Source organism: Tuber melanosporum (assembly GCF_000151645.1).
Source record: "Tuber melanosporum whole genome shotgun sequence assembly, scaffold_153, strain Mel28".
Lineage (NCBI taxonomy): Eukaryota > Fungi > Ascomycota > Pezizomycetes > Pezizales > Tuberaceae > Tuber > Tuber melanosporum.
In genome coordinates, this window is record NW_003298812.1 from 218,225 (window position 1) to 232,065 (window position 13,841).

At 41.8% G+C, this 13,841-nt stretch overlaps 3 protein-coding genes; 2 read left to right on the forward strand and 1 right to left on the reverse strand.

Annotated features, from left to right (window-relative positions):
• Positions 1-8,820: 8,820 nt before the first annotated feature.
• GSTUM_00002897001 (uncharacterized protein) lies at positions 8,821-9,000 on the forward strand (the record flags this gene model as incomplete). Its single annotated transcript, XM_002836601.1, has 1 exon — positions 8,821-9,000. One exon carries the CDS (start codon positions 8,821-8,823, stop codon positions 8,998-9,000), a length of 180 nt encoding a protein of 59 aa, XP_002836647.1.
• Positions 9,001-9,040: 40 nt separating this feature from the next.
• Positions 9,041-11,003, reverse strand: GSTUM_00002898001 (uncharacterized protein; the record flags this gene model as incomplete). XM_002836602.2 has 2 exons in its annotated part: positions 9,041-9,925; positions 10,010-11,003. The coding sequence occupies 2 exons, from the start codon at positions 11,001-11,003 to the stop codon at positions 9,450-9,452; spliced, it is 1,470 nt and encodes a 489-aa protein (XP_002836648.1). The 3' UTR covers positions 9,041-9,449.
• Positions 11,004-11,038: 35 nt separating this feature from the next.
• GSTUM_00002899001 (uncharacterized protein) lies at positions 11,039-11,719 on the forward strand (the record flags this gene model as incomplete). XM_002836603.2 has 1 exon in its annotated part: positions 11,039-11,719. The coding sequence occupies one exon, from the start codon at positions 11,039-11,041 to the stop codon at positions 11,315-11,317; it is 279 nt and encodes a 92-aa protein (XP_002836649.1). The 3' UTR covers positions 11,318-11,719.
• Between the last annotated feature and the right edge of the window lie 2,122 nt (positions 11,720-13,841).

A 13,841-nucleotide genomic window follows, 5' to 3' on the forward strand; every position in this document is an offset into this window, starting at 1 on the left:
CATAAATGAAAGAGGCCCCGGACAGGGGACCGCAGGACAACATGGCTTTAGATAATCCCTCAGTCAACACCTCCTATGTGTTCTAAGTACCAGAACTTTAGTTGTTATCTAGTATTGGTGATACTTCCAACAACTACAACACATTCCTGAACCTAGTTACAACACTTCCAGAACTCTATTGGCTTCTTTAGTAATATTTCGTAGAAGTTCTAAACTCTTCTGATTATTGTAGGGTGGATGAGAATATGTTGGTTCTAGGTAGAGATCCTCTGACATTCAATATCATATCTTTATACGAAAACGTCCTGTTACTTACTGTTCATACTCACTTTGTCCAATCTTGAAAGCCTAGTAACCCTTTGGGCAGTTGATGGATTTACTCTGATCTACTTTTCAGATCTAGCCAAAGGTCTCTACTCATATATCCTGTGAACTGGATCTAGCTGGACAGACAGCAGTGTCACTCATAGTATTATTCTGACACCTTCAATTCTGTGACATTATAGTCACAGGACACAACCAAGCTTGATATGTATCATGACATGTAGGCCCCATAAGGTGGCCAGAGCAAGGTGTTAGAGACATGAGATTTAGATTCAGAACAGGATTATCCTACTTAAGGTAGTTCCTAGATGTCAGATCCCAGTACTCCTAGCAGCTGACTTCTATGAGTCATCATACACAATATACATAAACCAACCAGAATCATCATAGTAAGTCCTGTGCAGTAAGTACATTACATATATGAGACTCATAACTCATCAGTATGAGTCACACACAGAAGTCAAAATATCATATGACTCACAACTGTGAGTCATCATATAACAATAAACACTTATGACTTATAACTATAAGTTACATGAAAATCTTATTCCTCTGCTCCAATCTGCCTTGTCACAATCTAGTTTGTAAAAATATCTTCCTCATATGTCATTCCAAGTGATTTTCAATATTTAATTTCATCGATAATATACTTTCCACCTCAAATATAATACTACCTAGTATTTGTAATACTGTGTTCATTTTCCCTCCAAGTTCACTCCAATAACATTTAGGCAAGTTGCAATAAATAAAATAAAAATAAAATAAAAGATAATAAATATTTAATAGTATTATTTATTAACAAAATTAACCACCTATAACAAACAGAAAAATAATTTGATGGTACAAATAACTACCTACTCACTAATCTCAATATTACAATAAGAAAAAAACTTCAAAAAATGTAAATACATAGCAGAAATTAATATTTAGTATACCATCCATCTGTCTTAATAATTGCTTCAATACTATCCATTATTGAACTTGCTAGAAAATCATAAATCTTTGATTTAAGCAGTTCCCAGCAAGATGTAATAACTGATGGTATAATAATCCCATCAGTAGTCAGATATTTGTATTCACAGAGTGAGAGAAGATAATTGTCTGTAGTAGCATTAGAGCTACTGGTTGGGAGTTCTCCCATAGTATTAGTATGGTGTGTAATTGGGCACACCCACAAACTTGTATAGATAGAGGTAGATCTCCACTTACAAATGTTATACTTTTCTGAGATTAATCTACCTCTATATACACCCCTGACTACGATTCCACATCATCCTCGCGACTCACCACTCAGCTTACCTGACGGATCTGTTGTGAAACTGTATGATCCTCATTTCTCACCATCAGGTTATGAGCTATTAGAGGACGCTAATCAAGCAGATTCATCAATTCCAAGCCTCATCCCCTCTCTCTCATACTATCTTTCATATTGAATTGGTTGTTTTCAACAGTGAGAAGATCTTTATTTAGTCACAATGAGTGAACAGACTGATTCATCATTGGGCTTGCATGAAATGGTTATGGACAAACTGGATCGGTCAAATCATCGGATTTAGTCCTTAAGGATAACAGATTGTCCTCTTCATGAAGGTCTTTAGGACCTGACAGCTGGGATGGAAGAGATCTTACCAATTCCAAAGCCTGAGGATGAGTATTATATCAAGCTTTAAGAGCTTTATCTTGTATAATGATAACGGATTCAGAAGGCCATAGGAATCCTGCACCTTGCCATGATAGATGCTATTACTGTAAACAACTATAGAACAGCCTGGAAGACACCTAGTGTGATCTGGAATCATGTTCGCCAAATTTACAAAACATGAACTACCTATAATGCCTTCCACCTCCAGATGGAACTACATGAATGCTGTTTGGAGGACTGTGGATCTATTTTGTTAATTTTGTAATAAAATTAAGGAAATTTATAACAAGCTTATCTTCTGTGGACAGTCACCTACTTATACCCAGATAATATTTCATGTATTTAATGGTCTTCCTAAGACTGTGGAAAGGAAGACTTGGACGATGGTTACTAAGTCAGCCCTGCCCTTAACAACTACCAATGATGGATACCTGAAGCTACAAGCTCCCCTAACTGCGTTTGAGGCAGAACCTAAGCATAAAAGGTCAATTGAGCCAGGTCAAGTATTGTTTGTGGCGGACAAGAGGTGGAAAAAGACTGGTACTCATCTGATTACTGGTAAACAAGGAGAGAGATTTGAAGACTCATCTGACTCCAAGAGGTTTACCGGGGCCTGTCATAAGTGAGGAAAAAAGAAACACAAGGAAAAAAACTGTTAGTCTAAGCCCATATCTGGGAAAAAACCAACTTCAAATTCCAGAACAGATCAGACTCGAAGGCATGGTAATCAGAATACAAATAGTGCTGGGATGATAGATGAGCAGATGTGGGTAACAGAAGATGTGATGGATGTTTATACACAAGAAGGTCTAGACAAAGTATGGGCCACTGATGGGTCTGCTGTGGACACAGAATGGATTCTCAATTCCGAATGTACCAATCACATATCCTGCCACCGGAATGTTTTTCTGCCGGAAACATTTACAAGCCTTACTAGTAAGCCGTGCCAGATATGGACAGCAACTGGAGAATTGGTTCCAGTAACTGGAATTGGAAATGTTCATATTTCAATCTGAGTGCCTGGTAGAGGACAAAGCACAGTGCAGTTGTGTGATGTTCTGTATGTTCCCAAAGCTGAGAATACAAACCTGATTTCCATAAGCTAATTTGCAGTAAAAGGAATGAGCGTCAATTTCCGAGAAATCAGTGCAGAAATATACTGAGATGGAATACTTGCAGCTGTGGCTATGCAAACAAATCGAATGTACACCTTAGTTAACAGGAGAGTACAAATGAACGCTGCCTATTTGATTGCCAGGGATGACAAGACTCAGCTATCCCTTTGACACAAGCATTTTGGTCACCTTTATATCGATGCTATACTGAAGTTAAGTAGTAAGCAGATGGTACTTGGAATCCTGATTCTCCAGTCTACCAGTAGTTTTCATCGATGTCAATCCTGCCTCGAAGGTAAGATAACCAGTTTACCTTTCCATCTAGCAGAACAAAAGACCACTGTACAGCTTCAGATAATTTACTCCAATATATGCAGACCAATGAAGGAGAAGTCTCTTGGAGGAAGTTCATATTTCCTACTCCGTATACATGATTTTAGCAAGTTCACTGCGGTTTATTTCCTTAAGAGAAAGAGCAAAGCTGCAGGATACTTCAAGAACTACAAAGCACATATTGAGAAAATGCATTAGAACAAAGGAAACAGATAGGTGATTAAGACTGTGAGGACTGAAGAAGGAGGAGAGTTCACTAGAGCTGCTTTATTAGAGAACTACAGAGGTCAGGAATAGAGGCTCACGTTACAGTTCCTTATACACCACAGGAGGATAGTGTATCAGAAAATACCAACAGAGTATTGGTTGGCCGCACAAACAGCTTAATTCAACAGGCTGGAGTACCAAAATCATATTAGGTAGAAGTGTTACAGACTGCAGTATATCTAAAGAATATCTTACCAACTAAAGGCATCCATAGTCAAGATGCCACACTATTGGAGCTCTGGTTTAGCAAGAAACCTCAAGTTGAACACCTGTGAGTATGGGGCTGCACTGTCTATGCATACATTCATGCTTTCCAAAGAAGTGATAGGAGGTGGAGTGCACAAGCCAAATGCCTGATGTTTGTTGAATATACAATGACCATCAAACAATACAGATTGTATAATCCAAAAACAAAGACTTACACCAAATTGTGAGATGTTATATTCTATAAAGACATTCCTTTCTTTCAACAAAGTACTCAACAAATCTTTCTCCTATTTACCAAGTCATATAAGGAATCAGATCCAAGTCCTCCTGTTTGGCTCCCCGCTAAAACTAAGTCGAAAGATTATGAGAATTTGGGACACAGCAAATCCTCTAATTCTGCACAGTTGGCATCCAACATAAGTTTTCCTATACCATTAGCTCCACCAGTAAACAATGAAAAAGGACCTGTGACCCTGGAGCAGAGAAGAATTAGAGCTGTGGAGTCACTACTCTCTAATCTTGGTATATATTGGGAGAAATCAGCACAGCAAAGACGAGAGATTAACAGCTGGCGGAACTTTGAGCAGCCAGATGACTCCATTCAGCAGAATGGGATATCAAGCCAAAATCGACATATTTTACAACAAGAAGAAGAATTTGATATTGATGCAGCAAACTCAGTTCTTTAAATAGACTTTGTTTTTATGGTTAATGCAGGATCAAGTAGTATTGGAGATGCTTTGAAGAATCACGATCAAAAGAAATGGGTCGAGGCAATTAATAGTGAACTAGAATCACTGGAGAATCATCAAATATGGGAGGTAGTGGACTCAGGACAACTACCTATAGGAATAAAGCCAATTAGTTCCCACATGGTACTATAGTAAAAGGTTGGTGAGGACAGCAAAATAGCAAGGTACAAAGCAAGACTTATTGCCCACGGTTTCCGCCAATGCTCTGGGATTGACTTTACTGAGACCTATTCACCTACAATTTCTTACGCTGAAATCCAATTTGTTTTGTCAAAAGCCACTGCAGAAGACAAGGAGATAGTTCAATTGGATATTGTGACTGCATTCCTAAAAAGTGAGATCTTGGAAGATATCTACCTATGCCTACTAAATGAATTCACAGTTACTAGTAATAGGACCGTAAAGTTGCAGGAACCCAAGATGGGAGAAAAAGAAGAAAAAGATACAGTGGTAGTTGTAAAATTAAAGAAAAGTCTTTATGATCTCAAACAAGTGGGACATAATTGGTATCACACTCTTCAGTCCTACTTTACACAACAGATGAGAATGAGTTCTTCCAAGTACAAAGCTGGAATATACACCACTATGTCAGGAATAACCATTATTGCATAGGTAGATGACTTACTTCTGATTGGTACTCCAACTGAAATTGCTAATATGCGAATCCAAATTCAAGAATGATTTCAGATAAATGACTTAGGCAATGTAAAGTTCTTCCTTAGTATACTGATAGAATGAGATCAAAATGAGAAATGCCTTTTTCTCAGTAAGGAAGTCTATTTGGAGAAGGTGTTGCACCATTTTTCAATGACAAACTGTAAAGGTTGTACTACTCCTCTAGATCCTAAAATAAAACTACACCAAAAGACAGACCAGGAGCCAGGGACAGACCAACAAATATATCAGAAAGCAGTTAGAAGCTTGATACATACAGCAATCACAACATGCTCAGACCTTGCCTATGCAGTTGGGCTTGTGGGACGTTTTTCTGCTCAACCCTTACTATTACATTGGCAAGCTATCAAGAGAATCCTGAGATATATTCAAAAGACAAAGAAATATCACCTGCGACTAGGATGGAGTACTTCAGAGAATCGGAATAAATGTACAAAGTTGAAGGATTTAACACTCTTAGTCTTTGCAGATGCTGACTTTGCGGAGGAGGAGGATGGCTTAAAATCTACTACTGGATTGGGAATTCAAGATCCATATGGGGCACTAGTAAATTGAAGATCTTTTAAGCAGCGAATTGTGACAAAGTCAATGGTGTATACAGAATTTAATGTAATAGCTCTTGCTGCAGGAGAAGGAATTTGATTGAGAATGCTACAGGAAGAATTATCTTCCAATTCAAATATACTTCAATACCCACTTATTTCACTTTTCAATGACAACCAAACCTGTATCTCTAGCCTAATACATGAACAGTTTAGACCATCAACCCATCATGTTGGTGTTCGCTATTTCTGATTAAAAGAAATCATTGCATCGCGGGAGATAGGTATAAAGTATTTAAGAACAGATAATATGTTAGCTGATGGATTTACAAAATCTCTGGAAAAAACATAGCATGACCGGTTTGTGGTAATACTTGGAATGGATTAGTTATTAAAGATAGAAATTGTCAGTGTATTAGAAATATGGGGGAAAGCATACCACTGTTATTATTATTATTATTTTTACGTCTATATATATTCTGTGTATATTAAGTTCAAGTTAAAAATACTGGCTGGGATTAGGAGGAGTGATGGTGTAATAATCCCATCAGTAGTTAGATATTTGTATTCACAGAGTGAGAGAAGATAATTGTCTGTAGTAGCATTAGAGCTACTAGTTGGGAGTTGTCCTATAGTATTAGTATGGTGTGTAACTAGGCACTTCCACAAACTTGTATATATAGAGGTAGATCTCCACTCACAAATGTTATGCTTTTCTGAGATTAATCCACCTCTACATACACCTCTGACTACGATTCCACATCATCCTCACAACTCACCACTCCGCTCACCACCTGACGAATCTGTTGTGAAACTGTATGATCCTCATTTCTTACCATCTATTGCCTCTTCAATAGCTTTTTTAACCTTATTTTCTGAATCTTTCATGAGATATAGATCAGGATAATGCTTCTGAAACTTATCTTTCACCAGAGTTCAAACATGTTTAATTGGATTGAGATCTAGTGTATAGACCAGAATTTTCATAATAGTAATTTTCTGCCCTTTGAGCTATTTCCTAAAAGGCAAATAAGTCTTAATATTGTCAATGATAAAGAAAATCTCTTCCTTCTCAAGATGCTTCTTAATACCCTCCTATATCTCTACAATGTCATACTGATCATAAACTTCAATAATTGACTTTCCAGTTACTCTACTTCTAGCAGAAGAAAAATCAGGAAAATATGCAGAAAGAAATTATGAGTTTGACTATACAAACAACCAGTCATCATCTGGATAGTCTTCCTCTCCCTACTCTAGCAGTAGGTTCTATACAATCCTTATTCTATTTCTCTTTTGAGTACCTAAATACCCATTTTCTCCACTTTTCTTCCCTACTCTGAATAGCAATCTTATCTCTCCACATTGCCTTCCTCCTTTACATCCCTCTTGTCCAATACCTACAGGCTAATACTCATTCTCATCTCTCCTGAGCTAGATTCTCATCTATGTGAACTCTCTCTTGTGCTAACCACTTTGCATAATGCCTTTTTGTAAATCTTCTCCTGACTATCATAGAAGAAACATTAGAAGTAACCTTTTAGGCAATCTCAAATAGGTAGCATTGCAATTTTCAAGAGCTTTCTCCACCATAGTACTATCTTATAATAACTTGGTAGTCTTAGAATGTCTTCCTCCACCCTTCCTCTGCTTGCCCTCTAGGTCTTTCCTCGAAATTGTCTTTTTGACAGTCATACGAGAGATGTTAAGGTAGTCAGAAATTTGCTAAAATTCCATCTGAAGCTTATGTAATCTAAGGATTCTCCTCCTGATGAACTCAAAGAGGTAATGGATTGGATTAGGCTTTTTTGAATAACTGTAAAGAATAGGAGGTATAGTATTTAAAGGAAAACAAATCAGGTAATGTGATTGGGTTTTGGTTGAGTTAATGCAATTTCTTTTGGTAGCATTGAAAATGGGCAGGGTGATGGGCTATGGTTGCCATGCACCATGGGCGGTCAGTTATTTTTGTTAACAAACAATATGATACTTGTACCAGATATTTGCATCCTTCTAGATATGATAATTATAATATATCAAAATGTCTTTGCACCCGATTTTCCAAACCTCAAAAAACAAATTGTTGCCTATTCAGGAAAGGTGGTTTGTTTATTATAATATAAGGTAAAAAGCACCCAAACTCACTCCTGTGATAACCCATTACTGAATATTCTCTACTACCAAGGGCCAGCCATCTATTAATCCCATCACCTTCCAATATTATTATTATACTCATTTCAGATTTTCACTTATGACAGGGTACGTTACCGCCGTACTCGATAAACAGATAAATTAAATTAAAAATATTTTGACTCGCAAGACAATGTTGACTTCAACTATTGCTACTACGGACAAATCGCTTCCGAAAGTCATTAAAAAAAAACAACCTCTGTACTCGAGTATATGATATTATACAAGTACAAGTACCTGTCCACGCTAGTAGTGGTACTGTACTTGTACTATTAGTACGGTTCATGACCGCACCGGCACATCCAATCAAACCAACCAACCAAATACCATAATATTGATACACCCACCACTCACACTCCCCAACAAACAAACGCTCCAGTCATAAACTCTCACCCGCGTGAATCATGAATGATGAAGGGTGAAGGTGAATAAGTAATCCTACGAGTACAGTACTCGTACATACAAACCAACGGACGAACCACGCCACCCGCAATGGAAACAAGGAACCCCCCCCCCACTCCACCGAAGAGGGCCAAGTTACGTAATAGTAATCCAATAACAAATCCCGGTCGGTACTTGTACCTCTCAAGATTTGTAATCACAAAGTACCGCCATAACTTAGCAAATGGATAGGAACTCGTATTCGGAACAGGCAAGCCTGCATATCCGGAGATAGGCTGGGGAGATAGGCCAAGACTTTTTTCCATGAGGGGGCGGGGAGATACTGTAATATATAATCTAGTGACTACGGGTCCCCCAGATTAGAGAGAGAGATGTCGAGCTTTCAGGCTCATGCCCGATGCCCCACATTCACGACTCACAACAACGCAGATCCAACAGCAGCGTTATTCCTCACAACACGGTGTTCGGAGAAACCAATCTATCAGAAGAGAAGGGAGGAAAAAATGCGGACTAAATATCTCGAAGGTCTAGCGTTATTCACATTTCCGTAATTTCTCCAAATGTACAGTACGTTCAGTGTTTCTCCCCCTCAGCCACTCCAACAGCCAGCCAACTCTAGCCCACTATCATATACCTGATCTCATCCTACCTACCTCATGAACTTTTATTTTATTCCCCTCAGGGAGCGAAAAAACATAAAAAAACCTTGTCGCAGCAACAAAAAGGAAACCAGAGATGGAAAGGAAAAAACGCAAACTCAAGCTACTCACCATAAACGGGTGTCAGAAAAGAAGAAAAAAATGTTTCATCCTTATATTTACCCCCCGGTCTGAGCCAAGAAAAATTTATGAGAAAATCATTTTAATTTTAGTTCAGGAAAAGGTCATTAAGGAGGAAAGAAAAAATGACAAAAAACACCCATCTCTAAAGGTAGCAAACAAAATGAAGGTTGTTTTTTCACAAAAACAAACGATGGAAAAAGAAAAATACCATGACAAATTTACTCAGAGTCGCTAACCTCTGCAACTTGAACAACAGGGCCCTTCTTTTCAAAAGGCACTCTAGAAACAATCTTCTCCTGGCTGACAGGTGGAACACCAAGACCATTTCGGTTTCTGAAGAAGACGACCCCCTTTCCTTCACCTTCGGCACCCTCACTGGGCTCAACAAACTGGCACCAACGGGAAGATCGCCAGAGAGCGCGTAGGAAGCCAGCTGGGCCGCCTTCGGTGTCAGATCGATAGTGCTTGCCCATAACCTTCTTGATGGCCTCGGTAGCTTCATCGGCATTGTAGAAGGGGATGCTGGAAACAAAGTGGTGGGCAACGTGGGTCTCAATGATACCGTGGAGGAGATGACGACCAATGAAGCCGAATTCACGGTCAATAGTTGCGGCGGCGCCACGGGTGTAGGTCCAGGATTCGGGGTGGTAGTGAGGAAGTGAAGGGTCGGTGTGCTGGAGGAAGGTGATGGCCACTGATGATGATTCACATTAGTCAACCGATCGTAACCGCCGGAGACCGACAAGATGGACAGGATGATGTAACAATCAAAACTTACCGAGCCAGTGATTCACCCACAAATACGGACCAAAGTACCAGATCGCGATGTTGGCCAAACCCCAGATCTGAACAGCCTGGTAAAGGAAGTACATTGTCACGGCAATACCGACATCACTCAACAAAATCCACTTGGCATCACGGTTCTCATACAGTGGACTGCGGGGGTCGAAATGATTGACACCACCGAACCATCCATTCCTCTTCCCAACTCCGCGACCTTCAGATTGACGCTCATGGTAGGGGTGTCCGGTAACGTTGTTGATAAGGTAAAAGGGCCACCCCAAAAGCTGTTGGCCGATAAGGTGTACCAAGGTTGCAATAGGGGTCTCCTCAGTCAACTCGACGATGTCATGGCCAATACCACCGGCATAGCGGCGCGAGTACTCCTCACGAGACTTGGGGACGAAAACCATGTCGCGCTCAAGATGTCCAGTTGCCTTGTGGTGCTTTCCGTGGGAAATCTTCCACGACCAGAAAGGGACGAGGAGGGAGGAGTGAAGAACCCATCCAACAAGGTCGTTTACCGTCTTCGAAGGAGAGAATGCACCATGCCCACATTCGTGAGCAAGAACCCATAAACCAGTACCAAAAAGCCCCTGAATGAACGAGTACACTCCCCACGCAGCGAACCTAGCGACAGGGTGGTATTCCGCCAGCGCAGGAATGATATGGAATTTGAAAGCATAGAAATTGGAGGACACCAAAGCCAGATCACGGGCTACGTAGCCCAGGGACCGGAGAGTGGAACTCTTGTAGCAGTGGGCAGGAATGGCATCCCGAATCTGCTTGATGGTGAAGTCCGGGAATTCAAACTCATTTCCGTAGGTATCCAGCAGCGGCTTTCGGGATTTCTCATTGACTGGCGCCATAGATGAAAGCGAGGTTGATGAAGATGAGGCGGATGGAGCCTTTGAGGATGAAGTTGAATTGGCAGAAAGGGGGGTGGACGCCTGGGAAATTGAAGACTTGCGAGTTCTAGAACGGGTAGCCATGTTGAGAAGATTACGAAGTTCTGCCCGGATCGAAAATGGTCAGCCATCGTATCACCTTTCCCAATTCTCTCAACTCTGGTATGGACTATCTCCCTCTAGGCCCAAGGTCTGTTTCTCTCTCCCCTCCGCCAATTTTTCAGCGGAACAGTCAACCCCCCTCATTCAGATCTCCGTTTACCTCTCTGTGCATCGGGAGACAAAAGGTAACACGACATGCAATACAGATCCCCACCCCTCATGATATCAATTGGATAACCGAACCGCAAAAGAAAGAAAAAGATAGGAAATATCTCACCTATTATCTCCACGCGTGATTCAATATCTCTTCAATCTTTGATTGCTGCTCCTCGGCTGTCTGATCCCAATTTCTTTAACTCTCTTGCGGCCGACTCCAGATCTTTTGAAGGAAGCGGAGGATGGCAAATGGATGGCGGTGGAGAGGTACAGAGATATATGGTAGGAAAGAGGAAAGGAAGTGTACGGTAAGTCTCGGGTGGCTCGCTAGACCATATCCCTGGGACAGTCTGAAAAAAAAAAAACCTCGAGGGGAGGGCAGCAGCGGCAAACAGGGTCCGAGAGTGAATAGGGCTCGCTTTTATTTTATCCTTTAACTTTCGGGGAGGGACATGAATTTTCTCGCTGGGGAAGAGGGATGCAAGGGAAGAGGGAAGAACAGACGGAACAATTGACCAAGCGACCTCACACGGCATTACCTACTGCGTGCAACAGTCTTATGGTCTATCACACAAGTACTCGTACCTCTCCCTTGCTCCACCTTGCCACAGTTCCGTAGACTGAACACAGCAGCGGGATTCGCTCCAGTGCCCTCTCCACTACTACTAGCCTTACCCTATTTCCTTTCCCCGAGAAAGACTGTATGAATTACTCAGTTCGAGCTGAGCAAAGCACAGAAGATCATGAGCTGTCCATCCAATTCAGTCACAGTCCGAGTCCTGGCAACTCTGGAGGAAAAAGACAGATCATTAGTTTCCTCTACATCGCCAAGGCAGACCTAAATCCCATATCCCGCACTCCTCCCTCCCCCCTTTCTCACTTTTTCCACCCGATCCATTCCTCCGGCTAGGCATCCCATTCCTATACGTTCCGAGAAAGCTGCATGCCCCTCACCCAAACGCAACCCAACACCAGCGCTGTAAGTACGAGCACTCGAACTACCACCTTCTCCTCCTCCTCCACCTCCTCCTGCGCCGGAAGTCTGTATACTGTGTACGAGCACAATATAAAAGAAAAGACATCGGGCAACACCGGAGTCTACCGAATACCGCGGCACTTTCCTCCCATTGGAACGTTTCATCCACATCCACCGTAGAAGGCACGTAGAAAAAAAAAATTTTTACGTGAAATAAAATAAAAAACCTTTATGCAGGGCAAAGCAAGAACCGACCAATCAATTTCCTAATTCCCAGATCCGGCCAAGTGGGGGCCAATTGTTTCTTTTCTTCTTCCGTGTTTCGGTGGGAAATATTTATCCTCCTCGCCCACTTTGGAATTTGTTGAGGTGCGGCACTAATACCTTATTCTGTCCCTGACCTGCTCCGTCACCCTACGAATTACCGGTATCATACTGTGCTGTAGCGGCACTCGAGTACCGTAGAATACGGTACTGTGCTCGTGCGTCTCTAACCACGCAGCTCCCCTTCTTTCTTTCCCTGTACGAGCTGACAATATGAGCCGATCAGAATTTCCTCGGATGCACTTCTCCCCCAGCTGATGGATGAAGTGATTGGAATCTCCATGATGAGCATCGCAAGAACAGCTTCGATCCCAGATAAGGTTTCCCCCCATGCATCCACCACCTCTTTATTCCGCGCATCCATGCCCAACCACATCCCAACAACAACCCTTCCCATCCCCACAGTTTTTCGCTTCTCCTCCCACCACTCTTTCCCCCTTCCCACCAACCCCGGTGGATTTTCACCACCCCCTTCATCCCACCGGTGTGATAACTACTCGAGTACTCGTAGACTCGAGTACAAGTACAAGTACTAGTACTAGTACCGGTACTGGGACTTGTGTCGTACTCTACGAGTAGACTGTCAATCATGTCCGCAACCCATCCCCATCTTTTCCGACCCCAAGAGGGGAAAAAATTCTAGGACCTCTTGGCCTCAACTTTAAGCATCTCCCGTTGGATCACCATCGGCGGTACCAACGTTACTGTAATATAGGTAGCTTGTTGAGATCTTCAATCCAGTTGTCGTTCTCGTGTCGCGGGTTTTCGTACCGGTGCCGTCTACTGCTTTGAGAAAATAAAACATGTGAATACGGTACCGGTACTGTAGCAAAATCCCCCGAGAACAGAAAAAGTAAAAAGTGAAAGAAAAAAGAAACGATCCCTTTCCTCCCTCCCCCATTGTCCATCACATCTTTGAGCCTCACAATCACTCACCACCTATCAACCACAACCCATCTTCGCCAACGCCTGGACTCGAGACAAGAAGGCATGTGAAAAGCTCGGCAATCCCTGCCTCTTCCCCCATACCCAGAACGGGAATGAACAACAGAGGGCATTCAGCCCCTCGACTTGAAAAAACGTTTATGCAAGGCTTTGGAGCCGTAACATCCTTTTTCCTCAGAATTCCAGCGTACTCGTGCCAAGGTTGTGGCATGCCGCCACAACCCCCAGCGCTTGCAAGCTCACACAACCTGGGGCACTAAAGAGTGCCTGAAACTGTACTTTACAGCTCAACGGTACTTTGTGGCTCACCATGGTAACTCTGTGGCTAAACGGTACTTTGTAGCTCAATAGAACTTTGTGAATAATATGAGATCTCAAGACAACATGAATACAACTTTCTTGTCCAGTACAACTTCATA